Source organism: Lissotriton helveticus, chromosome 4_1 (genome assembly GCF_964261635.1).
Source record: "Lissotriton helveticus chromosome 4_1, aLisHel1.1, whole genome shotgun sequence".
Lineage (NCBI taxonomy): Eukaryota > Metazoa > Chordata > Amphibia > Caudata > Salamandridae > Lissotriton > Lissotriton helveticus.
The window spans coordinates 1565324540-1565346157 of NC_136063.1; the positions used below are offsets into that span (position 1 = coordinate 1565324540).

The 21618-nt window shown below is 46.8% G+C and overlaps 1 protein-coding gene across 1 annotated transcript in view; it reads right to left on the reverse strand.

Moving 5' to 3' along the window:
• The window catches only part of PKD1L1 (polycystin 1 like 1, transient receptor potential channel interacting), a 1793388-nt gene that overhangs the window by 896567 nt on the left and 875203 nt on the right, over positions 1–21618 (reverse strand). Inside the window, exon 31 of the mRNA XM_078688182.1 lies at positions 6018–6141. Within this exon, the coding sequence (XP_078544308.1) occupies positions 6018–6141 (124 nt within the window). The remainder of the gene's footprint in view (positions 1–6017; positions 6142–21618) is intronic.

Sequence of the window (21618 nt, forward strand, 5' to 3'; positions counted from 1 at the left end):
TCAGAGAGATGAGGCATGTAGAGGATGGAAGGGAAGGACAGAGCCATTTGCGAAAAAAAGAATAGGCAAATGTCAGAGTTTTAATTGAAGGTCTGTTTTTCATGATGAATTTTAGAGAGGTAAGACATTTTTTGAGATAGCATGCAGTTTGAGGATGCAATAATAGAGGAAGAAACAACTTATTTGCATGTAAATATTGTGCTATAAGAGATATTTTTGAAAGGCATTAGAATCAGGAAAACCATCTGTCTGCTGCTAGACCATCACTCTAGCCAGGCAAATCGATCAGCTCAAGGGTTGAAAGTGAAAAATAATAGTTGGAAAGCATACGTCGAAAATTATTACACGCTTTAGACTGCTCTGAGGAAGCTGTAATGCCAAGATCATAGCAATGGGATAAAATATATAAGCAAATAACGTAAACATTGAATAGGAGATTCTGCAAATGTGGAGGGGTTGTCATATGGTGTTCATCCACAACGTTGGCTTGCATTATTAATAAGAAAGGAGATTAGGATACCTCTGGTTTGCATTGGTGCACGATGGAGGGCGAGGACAGCTTCCCCAACAGCATAAGTGTATTGCCTGCATTCCAGTGCCTGGAGAGTGGAGATGCAGGTGCTGGGGTTCACGTGAGAATGGTGAGCAGATTCCCATTACAAATTCAATAAAGACTTTGTTAGCAAAAGGCACTGCCCATTTGTAAATAAATAGGGGTGAAGAGTGGAACTGCAGGATGAGGGGGGGCTTTTTAGGTGAGGCCAAGCCTCTTGTCTTCCTTGATCACACTTTCAGTGCAGAAACCTTACACCTCATTGTGCCTCTGTTGTGGGTGCTCCAGGTTGGAGACAGCCATGCTGCGAGGTGCATCACTACACATAGGCTGTTCATGGGGAGCAGCTCTTCTTCAACACGAGTGATTTAGGACAGTGCCAGAAACAAGGTAGCACTTTGCGGAAGACCAGGAATTGGGACGAATGGGCTAGGGACACAGAGGAGGCGCTTACTTGAAAACACGAACGACGGATGCCTGAAAATTGCCAGGTTTTCATGTTAGAAAATGTTCCTCTGGTGAAAAAAAGATGCCAAATATGAGAGTTGGCATCTTTCACATTTTTCTTTCAGCTAACGCTATGATTTACAGAAGGAATATACCTCCCCCTTTATAGTCAAAACAGCCCTCCAGATAAATACAGAAATACATTTACAGTGGCGGATCTGCTACCCTTTGTAATGTACTTTCTGCGCACTTTCGCGCTATATGTGTGAAGGTAGCATGGAAAAGGGACAGCACTGTGTGGAACTGGCACAGTGAATAATGGGGCACTGCAGTCAGATGGATGGGGGCAACTCGGCTACCCATGCATGTGGAAAAGAGGCATGAAAGACTTTGCAAGCAGGACGTTGTTAACAGCAGACCTTTTTAACAGGGGTATGTTTACCCACCATGTTTTACTTATTTATTTATTCTTAGAGAGTAGTCTTATCCTGAGGGCCCTACTATCATCCGGTCTAGCCAAGTTCCTGTGAACAAAGTGAAGCTTGCTGGGATCTGAATAGGTGACATACGATAAATTATCAGCAGTGGGTGCTTAACCCGCCAAGCATTATATAAATAATGGTCAAAGCTATTAAACTTGGGCACAGAGGGAAAATATGCACACAGACTTTGGGGACAGGAACTTACACCCTGATTCATGAAGCGAAATAGCGCCCGCAATGGCTGCGAAAATGCAATTGCGGGTGCAAAACACGGAATCGGCATTCAAGTACGAAATAGCGAATTCGCAAAAAAATAATAGCGATTTAAATAGCGATTACGCTATAATAGTCGCAGACTCCGGGTAGTCGAGCATTAGCGATACGGAAATGGCGACCAACCACGGAATCTGCAAAATGAATAGCGAAACGCAATATTGTCTCAATCGGCATTCATGAAACAAATACAATAGCGAAAAAGCGCTAATTCGCACGTTTGCGCGGCGCAATTTAAGGACAACTCAAAGCAGGTGGTAACCATAAAAGCCATGATTAAGTAAAATTTGAAAAACTGTTGGCCAATCACCAACAGGTCCAGGCCTGACCAATCTCACATAAGGACATTCAGCAGCAGCATTAGGCGTTCCACAATGCCTGGGATGTACATGGTGGTGAGGCGGCGAAGGCTACAGCGAGCAGCACGAAGGAGACGCATGAGGCAGCAAAGGATTTACCGGCAGCGGGTCACCTTGCTGGGCCAAACCAGAGAACAGATTTATGCTAAATACAGGCTGAATGGGGAAATGATCACCTGGCTGATACAAGAACTCGACCCCATCATGCAGCACCCAACAAGGCGAAACAATTCTGTGCCCACACATGTGCAGGTATTGTGCAGCCTGCACCTCCTGGCCTCCGGCAGTTTCCAGGGCATAGTAGCCGCTGCTGGGGGGATATCCCAGCCCACCATGTCACGCTGCCTCCACACTTTTGTTGACGCCATGCTCAGCCAGCTCCACCGCCACATCACATTTCCCACGAGCCAACAGGAATTGGACCTGACAAAACTACAATTTTACAATGTCGCCCATTTTCCCCATGTCCTCGGCTGCATAGACTGTACCCACGTCGCCATCTGCCCACCAGCTGCCACGGAGTATATGTACCGCAACAGGAAGTCCTACCACTCCCTCAACATACAGATGGTCTGCAATGCCAAGACCATCATCACTGACATTGTGGCCCAGTACCCAGGGAGTGCCCATGACTCCTTTATCTTCAGGCACAGCGGACTCCACACACGACTGCTCAGGGGAGAGTTTGGGGAAGGACACCTACTTGGTAAGTACACTTTGTCGACCATGTCACATTGCTATGAAGTAACTGCGCTGCACAGGCAATCAACATCTGCTCCTCTCATTCAGGTGACAGTGGCTACGCCCTACGGGAATACCTCCTGACCCCTTACCTCAACCCTGCCACACCTCAGCAACGGCGCTACAATGTTGCGCACATCCGGACAAGGAACTGTATAGAAAGGACATTCGGCCTGCTCAAGAGCAGGTTCCGTATTCTGCACAAGACAGGTGGGGCGATGTATTACAGTCCTGCAGCGTGCTGCCGCATTGTGGCTGTCTGTGCAATGCTTCATAACATTGCAACCAAGCGCCGGATACCTGTTGACATCTCAGGCAGTGAATCTGAGGGGGACGACCGGCCACCAGCACATGCGCACCATGCACGCGGGGAGAACCCAGCTGAAGGCCACAGACGTCGCAACCACATCACAGCGAACAATTTCTAGCCCACCCTCTTCCCCCAACCCACATATCACAATTGCATGCAAAATTTAATGATTACACAAGGCAAATGTGTGCAGCAAAATAAATGTATTTGTTCCATTCACAAGTAAAAGGTTATGGTTTCAACTATTTACAAATTACAGTATTCCTGCATACCGCAGTGTGAAGTAGGTTCTTGGCAGGCTTAGCGTCAGCCTGTGGCAGTGTCCCTCAGACAATGTCATTGGCGCCTCCGGCGCGTAATGCCCAGGCACCTGTGAGGCTCATCCTCATCCTGGGCAGCTGTACCAGGCGTTGCCCTGGTGCTGCGCCTAGGTGGCGGGACCTGCGTGGCAGAGTGGCTGCTCACGCTGGAGGCACCCTCACTGGCATCGTCTCCCCCTACAATGGCCGGTAGCACAGGTGTATGCAGTGCCGTCACGGCGGTGGTCAGGTGCTCCAGCACCCTGGTTATGTCCTCGCAGCACTGGACCAGTTGGTGCTGCTGGGTCAGAGAGCGCCGCGACAGCTGGGTGGTGGCATTTGCTGCCACATAATTTGACCTACTATAGGCCGACAGCCGGCTCATCAGCTGGTGGTGGCGCCTGCTTGCAACACTGCGGTGCTTGACGAGCGCAGCAGTATTGTCCTCCATTGCCGCCGTCATGCGGTCCATGGCCGCCGTCATGCGGTCCATCCGCTCTCCGACTCCCGCCACATTGCGGCCAATTTTATGCAGCTGGAGCTGGATGGCTCCTTGCTGCTGCGACTGGCGCTGGTGGATTCGGAGCATGCGCCGCTCGACGCTCATGCAGGCATGGAGATGCCCATTGCCCCTCCTGCTGTTCGGCCGCTGTGTTGCGGCTGTGGCTGGCCCAGATCTGGTTGCACGAGCTGCAGGTGGTGTAGCAGCTGGTGTTGCTGGTGCGGCAGGAACTGGAGGCACATTGGTGGGGTGCCTGGCTCTGGCAGCCGGTTGGCCGGCAGATGTAGGAGCACGTACGGTGGGGGGCCTGGCCTTGGCAGCCGGTTGGCCGGAAGATGTAGGAGCAGGTACGGTGGGGGGCCTGGCCTTGGCAGCCGGTTGGCCGGAAGATGTAGGAGCTGGTACGGTGGGGGGCCTGGCTGCTGGTGTTGGTGCAGCGGCAGATGCAGGAGCAGGTACGGTGGGGGGCCTGGCTGCTGGTGTTGGTGCAGCGGCAGGGGCTGGTGGCTGGGTTTCGGGTAGTGATTCCTCCTCCTGAGCCTCCTCATCAATCTGCAGCCTCTCGCTGTCACTGCTATCATCGCCACCTGTGAGGGTAAGTGGATACTCATTAGGTGCATGTGACTGTCAGACGTGCAGATGTTACATGCATGCTGGGTGTCATTCCCTGGATGGCTGTGGATTTGCGCACTTTGGAACCTTTCTGGCCGCATTGTGGTACTACTACATTGTGGACATACTACATCTCCCACAATGCTTCAGGGCATTTCCTGATGCACAACATAGGCATGACTAAGGGCCAATGAGTGAGCCTATTTGGTCAGGGACGGTCATAGGGGACAGGGTCGCAGTCGCATGCCACTTACCTTGGGTGTCTTGGGTGGGGCGGGAGGAGTCCAGAGGGGTCACGCCAACACACGCCTCCCTCTCCAAGGTGTTCTCAACCTGGTCCTCCAGGGGTGTGTTGGGTGGGACAGTCGGTCCGCCACCTCCAGTGCCCGATGCCTCACCAAGGCGCTCCGCCACCCTCTCCTTGGCACGACCTCGGAGGTCGTACCAGCGCTTCTTCAGCTCCTCCAACGACCTGTCCGCCACGCCCACCGAGTTTACGCTGGAGGCTATCCCCAGCCAGATCCTCCGCTTGTCCTGCTCTGGGACCTTCCTGGAGTTGGCGCCAAACAGCCTGTCGTGGTTGGCCACCACCCCTTCAATCAGGTTCTCGAGCTCCTGCTCGGAGAACTTGAGCTTGCGCTTTCGTCCAGCGCTGTTGCTGGGGCCAGGGACAGGTTCCTCGGACATGGCGGTCGCTATTTCTGCCGTTTCTGGAGTCGCTAACGGTGGTTTAGCGTCTGCTTTCCGACGTGCACACTCGAAGGAAAGCGTCACTGTGGTGTTTGGGGTGGGAACTGGCTGCTTCCTGGTTGTGATGTCATCACGGTGCTCGGAATGCGTCTTCCCGTTTTCCCGATCGCGCGAGAATGCGACTCGCATTCCCGATCGCACGGGATTGCGAGTCGCAATCCCGTGCGATCGGGATTGCGAGTCGCAATCCCGTGCGATCGGGATTGCGAGTCGCAATCCCGATCGCAGGTAGCGGGGAATAGCGATTTTTCTGCGTTTTTTGTAGGTCGCTAACGGCTTTAGCGCCCGCGTGCGAGTCGCTATTTTTTCCCCGAAAAGTACATGAATGCCGTTTTGCGTTTCCTCAATAGCGAGTCGCTATTAATCGCTATTAGGGACACGCAAAATGGCCCGTACATGAATCAGGCTGTTAATTCCCACGTAGACTTGAAGCAAGAGGAAAAATATGCAGGAGAGAAAAAATACAGGTAAAATAGCGACAGAGAGAAATGCAAAGAGGAAAAGAACAAACAAGAGTGACAGATGGGAAAGGAGGGTGGCGAAAGAACGTATAGAATCAAGACTAGACAGTTTGATATTCGGTGATATCATTTTGAAACACAAAACTATACGATTCAGTATGCATTACAGCCACCTAGTTCAGAATTATTTTCATACAATCAAACTATGCATTTTTTGTGAACACTCACAGTTGTTCTTGTAGCTGGGGAGTAGAAGAGAGGTTTCCAAGGAAGGCTGGACGCACAGTAACATTTACTGGACATGGTTGTGTTTTAGATCCAAATCTGTTGGTGATCTCAATAAAAATAGTCACTAAAATAGAAAGAAAACGAAAATCTGTAAATGCACACGAACATTCAATACATACTAGATATACTGGTCAAGCCGCCTCTATTGTATATAGTAAAAGAGTGCAAATAAGGATCAACTATAATCTGATTTCAAGTGAATGTATTTTGAGTTAAAATACATACACTAAATGAAGTCTCCAGTCAAACATACAATAGTGCCCCAGTTTTCACACACTTTCTCGAAGAATATGGTAACAATTCATCAGATCTAAGGTTTTCAGGCCATCTAATTTATTGTATTCGAGTGGTCCAATAGAGAAAAAACTTATGTCAGGCTGATTCATTATGCAGTATTAGAAATGGGGGTCTCTAGTAAGCAGTGGTTTGCACCCTGTTCAAGTACCGACCCTTGCTTCTAGTCAGGATAAGCGGATTCACACCTTGGATAACTCCTGCTCACCCCCTTGGTAGCTTGGCACGAGAGGGCAGGCCAATCTCAGAGGCAATGTGTAAATTATTTGTACATAACACACAGAGTAACACAGTTAAAACACTACAGATGGACACCACACCCGTTTAGAAATATCAAGTATCTTTATCTATCTAAACCAAACAAGACACAATGACAAAAATTTATCATGCATAATTCAAAAATATCACTTTTAAAAGAGGTAAATCAGTTCTGTCCATATAACACTATGGATGAGTCACTTTTTGTGCAAAGTACCTGGTATGAATCAAAATCTCTAGACGAAAACAGGCACATGGGAGGTGATGCACTAAAAAGCACAGTGATGCATCTGTTCCTTACTTCCAGGGAAGGAGATCCATCATTCCTTGCTACAGGGTAGATGATGCACAGGTTCCTTTACTGCTAGGCAGGGGAGGTAATGCATCGGTCCCTTATTGGAGAAGTGGTGATGCGTTGGTTTCTTACTGCGAGGGAAGGTGATGCATCAATTCTCTGGCCATCCAGCATTGGTTCCTTACTGAAGCCCAACATCGATGTAGACTTGGAGCACAGTTGTGATGCGTGGAAATTTGGATGCGCTTGAGTAGATGCAGCGGCAGCTAACCATGCGCTGCATTGATTTCTTCAGCCGCACAACGGCGAAGTGTGGAAATTACTCCCCGCGGTGCTCCATTAGAAAAGCAAGCACTGGAAGGGAGAAGCATCGATTTTGCAGGGGTCTGCAGTGTTTTGTAGCAGGAACACATCCAAATGCCCAGAACTGGAATTGGGACCACTTGGCAGGTCAGAACTCCAAGCAGTGGTGTTCAGGGAAGCTGCAAATGAAGTATTTGATGGCCCTGAGACTTCTTAACAGGAGGCAATCACACACAAGCTCTTGGAGAAACTCCACAAGCACAATACACAGAAAAGTCCAGTCCTTTTCCTCTCCACAGCAGAAGTAGCAACTGCATGCCAGTCCAGTAAAGCAACACACAAAGGGGCAGTGCTCCTCCTTACAGTTCTTCAGCACTTCTCCTTGGCAGAGGTTCCTCTTAAACCAGAAGCATTCTAAAAGTTTGGGATTTTAGGTTCAAAACGTATAACCCTTTTGGCCTTTGAAGCAGGCCTTCTTCAAAGGATTGTCTTTGGAGTGCACAAGTTCTTATCCTTCGTGGTCTTGGCTCCAGACACACTCCAGGGGGGTGTAGACAGCATGGAGAGAGGCCAGGCTCAGCCCTATTCAGGTGTCAGTGACAACTCCTCCCACCACTCTAGCTTAGGAAGACCCATCAGCCCGGTGATGGGCCATCAGGAAATGCATGCCACACCTCAACTCCCATTGCACTTGCACTTTACCGTATCTGAAGAATTATTCTTCTCAGGTTGTATGCCTTCGATGAAAAGACCCATTTCCAGCATTTTATTGTATTTGTATTTTAATTTTTCTCAATGATTTTATTGATAGATTGCTGTGCTCATGTTCTTATTGAGTTGTTCTTAGCTCAACATAACAGCTACAGCCTTTGGATGTTGGTGTTTTCTTTGCCGCCACCACCAGCAGAGTCATGCAGGGAACATTTTCAGTCCTGGTTCCGCTCCCGGCTACGAGATGAGGCCGGTTTGAGAACTACAAGTCTCAGCAGCCCTAGTAGCGTTCACGCCGCCCACACCACGTGCAAGCGCCGGGAGGCACATAAAGAGAACACAAGGCTCCCGCTCCCCGGGCCAATGAGGTAGGGCAGGGACGCCTGTGTAGAAAGTCGACAAGTCTGGTAAGAGAAATTAACGTTGTCTTGACTTGCAGTACAAATAAAACTATGGGTATAAGGAAACTACCACCACAAAGGGGGAAAAAGCATGCATGGAGTGCTTCCATAACAAAGTATCTAAAAAACGCTGTGGGCCTTATTAATAACGAAATCTTCCATGTAGAAGAACAATTGGCACCAACAAAAACAGCACTTGATGCCATCCTAAAGGAGAATGTGCAAGTGGTGTTATGTATTATTTTAGGACCCTAATGTAATTTTCCCGATTCATGCCCTTATATAGGTATAAATCACCATATCCTTATGTAGGCATAGAAATCATAACCATATTTAGGCATAGCTCATGCAGTCCAAATATGGCAGGGATACTTCCACTAGTTCCGAAAATCTACAACGATTTCTTGGAAAACTCTGCTTCAGCAGCTAGGAACTTTCCCTTGCTCGAGAACTGACTTGTCCAAGAACTCATGGAGTTTTCAAAGAACTGAGACTCTTTGATGATGTTATTATGTCCACCTTTACGTCAAACTTGGCAACTTCAAGGTATAAATATGCCCACACTTGCCTTAGAAAACACACAGTGGTTTGGAGCAGTTCGACTATCTACTTGCCCGACGCATCCTGCTACAGCAAGTGCCGAAGGAAGCCGACCCTCCAGCAGATGCACCGAGAGAGACAATGTCTTTTCTCCTGCAGAGGAATCCAGCTCCAGTGTTTCCAAGCTACCCTTGCGGGTTGTTGGGAAATCGAGTCCCGAGACTGACCTTCTCCATTGTAAACTAAGGTACGGAGCTGATTAGACCCTAAGAGAAATATTGGATAGATTCTTGGCAAAGAATACTAAATTTATGCTACACCTAACTTACTTCTTCCCTCGTACTAGACTTAGGTTAGGTACACAGGGATAGGCGTATTTTAGAGGCACCAGTTGAGTACTTTTTAGCCTCTGTTATGTATGTATTTATCTATGGTTTAGGAACCATACAATGCTCTTACAGTATTATTTTATTCTACTTTTTATACTGTATGCGTTATATTTTACAACCAGTTTTACGATTGTAGCAGTTCATTTCTTATGCTTGAGAAAGAAGACTGTTCAATAAATACTTTTATTGAAAACGCCCGTCTCTCTATTTCTCTGCACCTCTGGTGAAACGAAGCATGCACGATTGACTGAGTGAAATATCTATCTATTGTTTCCACGACTCTTAAGATACGTTTTATCTTGGGGAAACAAAGTTGTCATGTTTATGCGGTTGACAGAAACTAATCCCTTCTTGTGAATTCGAGAAAGTTTTTAGTGACCTCTGAGCTAGCTGGCACTCACAATTAAGTCTAGTATATTCGATAGAGACCTAGTAGACCTCAGTCCTACGTCTAATCTATAGGATATATTATTCCAATGCGCAGAGCCTATTGGCAATATAGGAACTACACTTAAGTGGGTGGGGCAGATCTACAAACCCTGGAGAGCAATACGAGTGGAAAGGGCAAGGAGCCAGAAATTCTGATAATAAATGACACTATCATTATGAATGCCCATGGACTTTCTAACCAGTGTGTTCTAAACTCACCCCTGGAGATTTCAGTGCTAACCAATGATACATCTCCGGCATCCCCTCCAGCAAAACAAAAGAAACAACCAACCTTAATTGCCGCCAGCCCAGTGTAGAGGCATTCAACTAAGCCCACACCAAAGATTAAATTGAAACCAAAACCCAAGCATAAAAAGGGAGGAATTAACCTTGGGACAAATAAAGGGGAATGTAATCCCGCAAATCAGAAGTCACATTGGAAGTCATGGTGGCCGTGTGATATGTCCCCTCCTTCCACGGTTGCAGTAAAGGCGAAGAATCTTGGCTTCTTGTGCGATGTTGACCTTTCCCTGAGACCTCAGATCATTGGGCTGACGGGGAAATGTTTCGGCATCCTTAGGATGCTACGAAAATTTCTCCCTTTGCTGTCCTTTCATCACAAAAGAATAACGGTGCAGGCCTTGATAGGATCACGCCTCGATTACGTGAACGCGCTTTATTTGGGCCTTCCTAAATATTTGATGGCCCGTCTGCAGGTGGTGCAGAACTCGGCGGCCAGAGCCATCTTTGGACTTCCCCGGAGGGCGCGGGCCTCGGAGCTTTTGGAGCAACTCCATTGGCTTCCGATGGCCAAGAGAGTCACGTTTAAAACCTTGACTCTGGCTTTTAAGGCGCTCCACGGGATTGGTCCTCACTATCTCCGTAAGCGGATAGCCTTCTATGTCCCCAGAAGAGCTCTCAGGTCTGCCTTCGAGGCCAAAGCGGCGGTTCCTTCCATTAGGCGCTCTCGAATCGGAGGTCGCTCTTTTCGGTACCTTGCGCCTCGGTGCTGGAACGATCTCCCTCGATCCTTAAGACTGATGACCAATCGGTTAGCCTTTAGAAAGGAGCTAAAGACCTGGCTTTTCACTCTGTAATCTGTGTCTTTTCTGGATCACTGTTATGCTGTACCTAACCTTGTTTTACTCTTCGCCAAAGCGCCGGGACACTCCTCCGAGTAGCCGTGCGCTATAGAAGAGCCAATTTAACATAACAATTTAACGTAACATAACATTATCTCGAGTTGAGACTCTATTTAAGAAAATGCATGGTAAGCTGGACAGTTTTGAAAGACGCCTAATGTTCGAAATTAAGCTACTGCAGAAAGATATGGTCTTTTTAATAGACCTGGTTATTAATACACCACCCTCTAATCCCAAAAGTAAGAATCCTGCCTCACCATGTCAGCCCAAAACAGATCAGAGAGCGTAAAAGGAAAGACAGATCTCGTTACTAAAACTGGGGCAGCTACAGAGAGAGACACTAAATATTGGAGTAACATCGAAGGATGCTGTGACTATACACCAAACACCAGTTCCAAGGATAGACAAAGATGACACCACTACAAGGGTTCCTACAACTCCGCGAATAATCAGTAGGAACGGGTCAGCTGAAAAAACTAATAACAAGGGGTCATTGAATCTTCCGCCCCAGGCAACTCCATATGTTATTGTTTTAAACAGCATCCCGAAATTAGCTGTAACCCAGAAGGAAACGTATGAGTCTTTGAAAAATCAGGTGGTCCACTGGCTTTCTGTTAATTCTAACGTTGGGGTGCATATTTTATATCAGGACATTATCATGCTGAGGAGAGTCAATTGGGTGGGTAAATCTAGAAAGATATGCCATGGAGACTTTGTAGTGGTACATTTTCGAGATAGTAAATTAGTGGGAGATTTGTTGAAAATTTTTTAGAAGAATGATAAAGGTTATTATACTGATAATTTTGATAATATAACGGCCGTCCCATTGGGCTTTTTTCACAGACCTAATTGTGGTAATTATAACACATATATGTGTACAACCCCATACTAAATGTGCCCTGGTCCAACAGGTACTTACCACTGAGAAGATGCAGTGAAATAGATTGACAAAGGGGAGACAGGGCTGCTAATAGGCTCAGGAACATGGGTCATGCTGCAAACTGTGGGACCCTAGATGTTTATCCAACACCACAGGCTGAGGATGGTGGAATAGAGGAGCAATTGCGTGGTGTTGGGGACGCTGCCTATGAGACTAGGTTGACTGTTGATTTGGAAGGTGCTGATTCTGCTGACCCTCACCGGACACAGGCTCTGGATGAGTCTAGTGCCAGTGTTGGTGAACACGCACTTACCAGCGACCTGATGCTAGACGACACAACCATATATCAAAGTTAGGTTATAAATATTATGACGTGGAACGTCGCTGGAATTAAAGACAAGATCAGGGATTAGGATTGGCTAAAAACACTAGAGGGGTGTGTGGTTGCACTAATTCAAGAAACGTGGTGCACTGAGCCTTTATTTGTCAACGGCTACCAAACTATTTGTATAAATGCTAGCCCTTCTTGGATGGGTAGAGCGAAAGGTGGCCTTGCCACTTTAATTGCAGTTACCTCGCCACTGACCCTAAGGGATACACGTTTCATCACAATATTATCAGCTTTTGCACTTTTATTCAAAAGGCAAACAGGCAATAGTAATAATAAACTTTTATAACAATATTTGACAACACAAAGAGCAAGGTTATCAAAGTAATTGAAGATGATTTGGATACATTTTGGAAGGGACTTGATGGGGATTTTATTTTAGTTTGGGTGGGTGATTTTAATTGTGCTAAGTGTGCTTACAAAGTTGAAGAACCCTGTGGGTACTGTGATGAATTCGGTGATTGGTTTCCGCAATTTTCACATGACACATATGGGGAGGTAATTAACAATGCCGTACATAAATACAATCTAGATGTTTTAAAAACCACCAGTTTAGATGGCAAAACAACAATTCAAACCTTCGTGGGGAGAAGGTCATCCTCAATTATAGATCATTTGATTGCATCATCTAACTGCCACGATCTGGTAGTAAAAATACAAACTAATATAAGCCTTTTCAGTGGTCATAACCCCTTAATTTTTTCATTGAGATTAAACCTAACACCAAAAGCACGGGGGAACATAATGGACGCTGAAATTTACACACAAGGTAATAATGGTATTTCAATAAAGTGGACGGGAGTCAATCAAGCCACATTTATGGAAAACCTGTTAGGGAAAACCCAAAGAGAAATAGATATCTGTCTGGATGGTTTCTCCACTGACTCAGCAATTATAACTGCCTTTTGTAATATTACTACTACCATCGGTGGAGTAGTGTGGCTCACTGGTTAGAGGCAGCAGGCCTGAGAGCAGAAGTCAGCCCGGGACCAGGGTTCAATTCCCGACGCGGCAGGGTTGTGGACCTTGGTCAGCGGACTCGATAATTCTCGCTTCGGTGCTTACTCTAATCAGGGGTTCCACTCGGCAACTCTGGGCATTAGCTTGCCTAATCTCCACAACGGCCCCACCAATTCTGGGGATGCCTGGCTCCACCTTGGGGACTCCCAGCAAGGGACCATCCCACAGGGAAAGCCAGGACGGGTTCCCCAGAGTTATACAGCGCCGGGACGCCCCGTTGCTGGGGCAGCTGTGCGCTTTACAAGTGTACTACATTTACATTTACATTTACATCGCAGGCGAACAGCTATGAGGAGAAAGAAAATCTGCGACCTAAACCCTAGATGGTTTAACCGCGAATGTTTTGTGCTGAATGGGGAACTTAAATTTGCACTAAAACAGAAACCTAGAGATTGTGCCAGGATCAGTATTGTGAGGAAAGATTATAAAAATGCTGTGAAAGAAAGGAAAAATGAGATACGTAAGGGGTCATGGGATAAATTAACCCATGCAGCAGAGCTGAACGATAAGCTCTCTTTTGGAAAATTATTAATCATCCTTATTTCAGAGAGAAAAATGCTGTAAAAATTGATACAGTGGTAACCCCAGAAGACTGGGTAACCCACTACGAGAGTATTTTCAACCCAGACGCTTTGAAAATAGCCAATGGTAACAGGGGAAACTTTGAATTAGTAGAATCAGTTGGAACCCCATTAATAAAACCAGACGAAATTAGATTGGCACCACAAAAAATCGCCAACGGCAAAGCCATGGGCCCGGATGGGGACCCTATTGATGTTTTTAAATACAATATGGATTTTTGGATACCCATTTTATTGAATATTTTTTATGCTACTCTTAAGGGTATAGTGCCGGCCACCTGGGTCGAAAGTATCATCGTACCCATCTTTAAAAAGGGAAACAGGGGGAAATCTAATTGTTACCGCCCAATATCTCTTCTTGATTCCACGTCTAAAGTAATGGGCCGTATAATGTTAGAAAGGCTTGAAAGTTGGACCAGTGAGCAAAATGTCCTGACAGTATGGTTTCAGAAAAGGTATTAGTACAGTTGAACAATGCTTAAACTTAGAACTTTTAATAGGGAAGTACACACTAGCATAGGATGGGATGCTTCACTTAGGCTTTGTTGACCTAACTAGTGCTTTCGACCTAGTCAGCCATAAAAAATTATGGCAAATATTTAAAGGACTAGGGGCGCCCATTGCCATAATTAAATATCTTTCTCAGATATATATTTTCTTAACCTACAGGGTACGGTTTGGTAAAATGGGGGTATGTACTTCGGATTTTAGAGTTACTCTTGGTATCAGACAAGGGTGCGTTTTAGCACCCCTTTTATTTTCCCTTTATATTAATAATCTAGATTATTTTCACAAAATTTAGCTGCAGATGTCCAGAAAGTTGGAATAAGCCCCACGCCAGTTTCATTATATGCAGACGATGCTGTCCTAATCTCTAGGACAGCAACTTTTAATAGATACATTTGTATCTTTTATGAACGAAAAAGACCTACAGCTAAACTTAAAGATAACATTTGTCATGACATGTGGGAGTAACAGATCTAAGTATAGACAACATCATGTGGGTGGGGTTACTATTAATAGAGTTTTATCTTTTTCATATTTGGGGATGCTTTTTAATAGTAACGGCTCATGGAACACACACATTGAATCTTCCATCATGAAATTTTTAAGAATCATGGAGAGTATTTTTAGATTCTCCACGAAATTAGGAAACAAACCTATTTGTGAACTCCTAATTTTGTATCGGAGTAAATGTGTCACAGGGGTTTGTTAGGGGACCGCAATCTGGGGGAGAGCTAAAACCACCTCCCTACTAAACCCAAGAAAACAACTTTTTAAAAAGATTGTTGGCAGTACACAAGGCTACAGCTAACTATATAGTTCACAAACAATTGTCTGGCACTTATCTTAGTAACACGATAAATATGGCTGGTTTGACATTTTGGAGAGGGATACGGGCAGAGGAGGAAACTAGATTTACTCAAGATATAATAAAGGATTGTTTAAGTTTAGACCATAGCCGGAAAATACCATGGTCAGAGCATATTTTTAATTTATTAACACGCAGTAAAGTTGAAATTGATAAAAAAGAACCTTACAGCTATTTTAGAGCTTGGTAAAAGTGACCTGAAGCTCAAATATCTAAACGTCATGGAAAACGAAAGGAACAGCGTTGCTATGAAAAAACCTAGTGTTCTCTCCTACTGCAAATGTTCACTCGCGATTATGTTAGCGCCTTATCTGACACTGGTAAGAAACATCCAACATAGATTTTATTTAACCAGATTAAGTATGGGGACATTATACTTTTTATTTGCATTCCCAAAAATGGAAAAGTGGGGCCATAAATTACCAAATTGCCCGGGTGATGGAAAAACAACTCAATCCACGTTGCATTTTATCCTTTTTTGTAGTTTGTATAGAGATATCCGGAAATCAATTTAAAAGCCACTTTTTTTATCGAATAGGTTTTTTAATTACAAACAAGCTTTTAAATTTATTTGTAGTCTGGGAAATTTGAAAATCATAAATTCTGTGACCCGATATGTACAACTTGCAATTCGAAAAATAAAGGACTACACATCTGGAGACCTTACTATATGAAAAAATAGATGAAAATTGTTAGATTCTCTCACTTTTAGTAGCTAAAATGCTCTTGCCCCTCATGTAATTTCATTTACCTACGATTTCCTATACTGACAAGACAATGTATTAAGAAACGTTTCGGCACTATGCACTAAATAAGCCCCAGCACTTCTAATTAGAATGAATTACTGTGCATAAATTGTTTGCGTAATAACCTGAATTGTTTATAATGCCAAATGGCTGTTTTACTACAGCTTTACGTTTTCTTTTATATATTGTATATGTATCCATATTAAGTCCTGTAACTTCTTAGTGCGTGTAAATACAACTTGCTATTCTAATGTTTTTAATTATGATGATGTAATGTAGGAACAATTTCATTTGAATAGTATGCTTTTATGGTGTTTTTTTTTGCTTGCACCGAATAAAGCCGAAATTGAATTGAATTGAGTTGTTCTTGTATTGAATTTATTTCTTTTAAATTGTAAGTCTGTCAGGCGAAACAATAAATAAATAAATAAACCTTTGTGTGACTGTCTAGTGTGAATGCACAAAACATGGCCCTCTCTAAACCAGACGTTGATTCCACAGGCAGGCAGCGGCGCAGGATGTTTAAACAAGAAAGTGTGCACTTTCTAAAAGTTGCATTTTCAAACACATAATTTAAAAACCATCTTTACTAAAATATGTGTTTTTAAATTCTGAGCTCAGAGAGCGCAAACTCCAGATCTCTAGCTGTTCCCATCTGAAAGTTACACTTGTAAGCTGTTACAAGGTTGCTTCAATGATAGCTTATGTGAGAGCTAGTTCTTGCAATATTGAAAACGAAATTGGCAGCCTTTCACTATCAGGACATGTAAAACACACCAGTAGATGTCCTACCCTTACCATAGGGGTACCTTGGGCCTACCTTAGGGGTGCCTTACATGCAGTAAAAGTGAGGGTTAGGGCCTGGCAAGTGGGTGCACTTGCCAGGTCGACATGGCAATTTACAACTGCACTCACAGACACTGTGACAATGGCAGGCCTGATACACTCATGTGGGTGGCACAGCCAGTGCTGCAGGCCCACTAGTAGCAGTTGACGTACAGGCCCTGTGCACACCAAGTGGACTCAACTAGGGACTTACCAGTAAATCAAATATGGCAATTATGAATAACAAATCAGAATTACAATTTACACAGAGAGCAAATGCACTGTAGCACTGATCAGCAGTGATAAAGTGCCCAGAGTCCTAAAGCCAACAAAAACAGGTCAGAAAAATAGGAGGCAAAAGGCAAAAAGTTTGGGGATACACTTGAAAAAAGGGCCAGGTCCAACATGCAATAGTGGATGTTATTCATCACAGCACCCCTTAGCTTGTGGGGTGCTGAAAATAGGAGGGCATCTCGGAAAAACGTTTCTCTGGTATTGCCGGGTTGGGAATGGCTTCGGCCAGAAGCCAGCAGTGGGGCTTCTTGGGCTGGAGGCAGTTGGGGGCAGGTCCAGGGAATACTTTCAGATCCCAGGCCAAAGCTCAAGCAGCGGTTTTGTCCTCTTGACCTGCAGCCACCTCCCACCAAATGACACCACCAAGCAGGGATTGCCTTGCTATTTTACCTAGCATTAGCTGGTCATCAATGTGGCATCTGCGACCCACTTAGGTTTTTCGTTGGCCAGGGAGCTGCCAACATTTTTTCTACCCTACATAGCTGGAGGAGCCTGGCAGACACCAAGAGGTTTGCAGGCTCTTCTCCTCCATTCTTCTTTTGTGGTGCACTGCTTAGCTCTAACTATACATCAGATGAGGTGGTCTGGCCAAGGAGAGGTGAGAGAGGACTCAGTTTAACCAGAGGCATGGGGTTTGTAAATTTGTTATTTTCTCAAGACGAGCGAAGAGGGTCTGAGCGTGAGTGACTGCAACTATTGCAGTTGGATTGCGGAACAAGCGGATTCATAATTTTAGTTTGGGTCAATTTTATTTTGTGACTCACATGGAGCCTAGTGGTTAAGGTCTTAAATTGTCATGCTGATATTAAGGGTTTGAATCTGGTTTTCTTGGTCATAGGTTTGATTAAAGTCTTCCTATACAACGAGTTTCATGATTCTATATGAAAAACTGTTGTTTAAAAGCCACATCTGATATGGTAACACTTATAACTTACCAACATAGGCATGATATGGAATGGGCCTTTAACTTAGTTCTAATTCTAAAGTGAAATTTCAATTAATGGACCCTAAAGTGGTCAAGAGAAAGGTATAACAGAGGGGGAGGGAGGCAGATTTTGCCCGAGTACTGGGCATATTAGACTTCATTGAGCAGCTTCTATCTTTAATATGTCCAGATCATTCCAAATGGCTCCACTGGGTCAACAGGTTCAGCAACCATCAGAAATGGGCCCACTGGGGGCGTGGCTACGAGCTGACCGAGATGGCGGCGTAGTACGAGAGCTCTGACACCGAAGCGGCTCTTTCACCAATAATCCGTCTGTCCATCCGGCACTGGTGCACCTTCTGACGCTGAACCAGAGTGCGGGAGCTGAGTGGCGCTTGCCGACGCTGCCCCGGTCAAAAATCGGACGAGGATAGCCAGAGGAAGACCGACGGGTCGGGGCGGGCCCTGCCGCGTGTGCAAGCACCGGCCTGCCGCTACGCTGAGGACCGACCGGAGGCCCTGTGGACTGCCCTGTGGACGGCAGGCCTCGCCGGAAGGGGCCGCTGTTGGACTGTGGAACGCATCGGAGGTCAGATTGCTCGGGAGCGGAGGCGTGCCATTCCGGCCGCAACTTCACCCGGCGTGCCGCTGCCCACGAGTGAGTGCATATTCGCCCCCCGGAGGCGGAGCGCGTTCAGCTTGGCGCGCCCCGGGACCGGGAAACCTCCTGAACTGCTGTGCTAGCGGAGTGCGGAGGCGACGCCCGCTCCCACCCCTGGCGGCGACTACATTGTCAGGTTGAGGCACGGCAGCAGATACCGTGCCTGCGGAACCCTGAGAGTGGTACACGGGGACTGCCGCACTTGATCCTGTACTGCAGGCACCGGTGATACTCCACATAAGAAGGCACACAACCGCTTTCAAGGGCACATCCTCTACTTCAATGACCGGTGGCTTTCCATTCTGTGTCCTGAGGTGCGCTGCGTGAGTCAGTGGTGGTACAATCAGGCAAGAGGTTGGTGGGTGCTGCCTAGAAGCTGGAGGTGGGGGGACCTGCTGATTTACCAGAGAGGAGGCGGTGGAGCCATTTGTACACTGCTTCTTGACCACGGACGCAATTGGTCTGATACGCCTTGTGGAGGTGGAAGGGCCTTGGCGGGCGACGCCATTTTGATACCGAGGCCGAACGATCATACTGTGGAGCGGACCCTCAAGTGCGACAACGTGCTACCAACCGGACGCAATGGCGGGAAGAGGTCCCAGGAATGCTGCGGCACAAGCGAAGCTGGAGAAGTACGCCTTCGACAAAACTGCCACACAACATGCAGAGGGTCGCCCATCCACGGGCAAAAGTCCAGAAGGGGATGGCGCCAAACGAGTGACATTGGAGGATCTGATGAAAATGCTTACGAGCGTGCAAGCGACAGTGGGATCTATCTCTACGGATGTTGGCCTACTGAGGGCGTATTTCCACAAAATGACGGAGCGTGTGGCCCAGGTGGAAGTGGTCACCAAATCGTTAGTGGAGGACACTTCAGAACTACAGCTGGCTGCTGGACGCCTGGAAGCGGTCACCAAGAAGCTGCAGGAACGACTGGACGATCAGGAAGGGCGATCGCGGAGGAACAACGTCCGCATCTTAGGCATTCCGGAGTCGGAGGGCAAACGCACGATGGATTTATATGTGGAGGACTTAATTACGACAAAATTACAGCCGAAGGGCCTCTCCCGTTTCTTTTCAGTCGAAAGGGCGCATAGAGTCCCCGGGGGGGACGCCGAAACCGGGGGCACCGCCGCGACCAGTGTTGGCTAGACTCTTTAATTTCCGGGATAGGGATGCCATACTTCAAACAGCCAGAAACTCTGCCCCTATCAAGGTACTGAAGTCCACCATCGCTTTCTTCCCGGACTATACAGCTGAGGTGGCCCGGCGACGGAAGACTTTTATCGATATCAAAAAAAGCTTGCGGGCCAAAGACATACCATACTCAATGCTGTTCCCAGTGAGACTGAGAATCGTAGATAATCACAAAGCGTGGTTCTTCGACACACCGGAGGCGGCGAGGGATTGGCTGGATGGTTGGAGACGTGTTGAGGCGCCTAGGAGGAACGGCAAGAGTCAGCACGACCAAGGAACAGCTAACCAGCCGAATCAACTGGCGTCACAAGGACATAGCCAGGACCTGTTCGCTGAATTGGGTCTGAAGGAGGGAGAGCATCCGGAGGAGTGAGTACCAGCGGACATGTTCAGCACTGGTTCCACACACTGACTAGGAGACCCTTGGTCCCCGCTTTGTGTTGGGCGGAAGAGGTCACATGGAGCTGCTATCGGACCGCAGAGCTTCATACCCCCGACAAGCAAGTACAATGGGTTGGGTTGGGACCATGCGCTCTGCTAAGTTGGGGGAGGCGGGAGGTTTTCGGCCTGTGCAGCAGGAAGGCAGGGAGGAGGGAGGGGAGGGTATGTTGAATGTTTCGGTTCTGGTTTTTGTTTTCATTATTGTATTTTACAGCACAACACGAGATACTCTACACAACGTGAAGGAAACACATTATTTAGCAACAATGCACAGCGAGGTCGTTCCTTCTTGCCTTGTGGGAAGCCACACACCCTGATGAATGGCGACGCACATGATGGCTACACCTGAGTTCCACATGTCACATCCCTCCCACACGCCAACACTGACAGCCCTCACATGGAATGTTAGGGGATTGGGCGATAAAGTGAAGCGAGGCCTAGTGTTACAATATTTGAAACGCTGTAAACCGGCGATAGTCCTGCTGCAGGAGACCCATCTTGTGGGCACGGCCTCGAAAGCGATGGATAGATGGGGGTACAAATTCATTGCGCATGCGGACTTCTCCTCCGGCTCTAGAGGGACTGGGATACTTATACGAAAGAACTTCCCGATGGTGTGTCAACAGACTAAAATAGATAATCAGGGCCGCTTTGCAGCTCTGACGGTACAGTGGGAGGGCCAACTTTTCAACTTTATGTCCGTATACATCCCGCCTGGCCTACAGGCCACGGCTCACACTGCCCTTGCAACCTTTCTACTGTCCCTACCGACGGCGACACTAGTCCTAGGGGGCGACTTTAATGACGTTGTAGATCATGAGCTCGATAGACACCCACATGCTGCGACGGTGCGGGGAGGCGGGCGACTCGCCGGTCTGTTGGATGCCCTGGGATTGACAGACTGCTGGCGATACAAACATCCTTATGACAAACAATATACTTATTACTCAGAGACACATAACTGTCTCTCACGGATTGATTACATTTTAATGTCGGGGGAGGGGCTACATGGCGTGGAGGAGGTGGGCATCTGCCCCAGGGGAATCTCCGACCACTCCCCGCTACGGCTCACATACACACACCACCGCTCTCGTAGAGACCGTGCGTTTCCTGTCCATGCGAGCTATCTGCAGTACGCCCCATTGAAAAAAAAACTTTCTGCTACTGCTGAGCACTACTTCCAAGAGAACTCGGGCTCCGTTGACTCTCAGAGTACCTTATGGGAAGCGTATAAAACGGTGCTGCGGGGGCAAGCGATTGCATCCATAGCGGCTCATAGGCGAACACAGCAACAAGAACTTGAGGAGGCCCTCACAATAGCAATCTCTGATCAGGAATCTCATCCATCCCGGGGAGCTGCTCAGACGGTCCGGCTGTGCCGAATAGAATGGATGACATATCAAAAGGAGTTGGTTCAGACCTCGCTTCAGGCCACCCGTCAAAGGATTT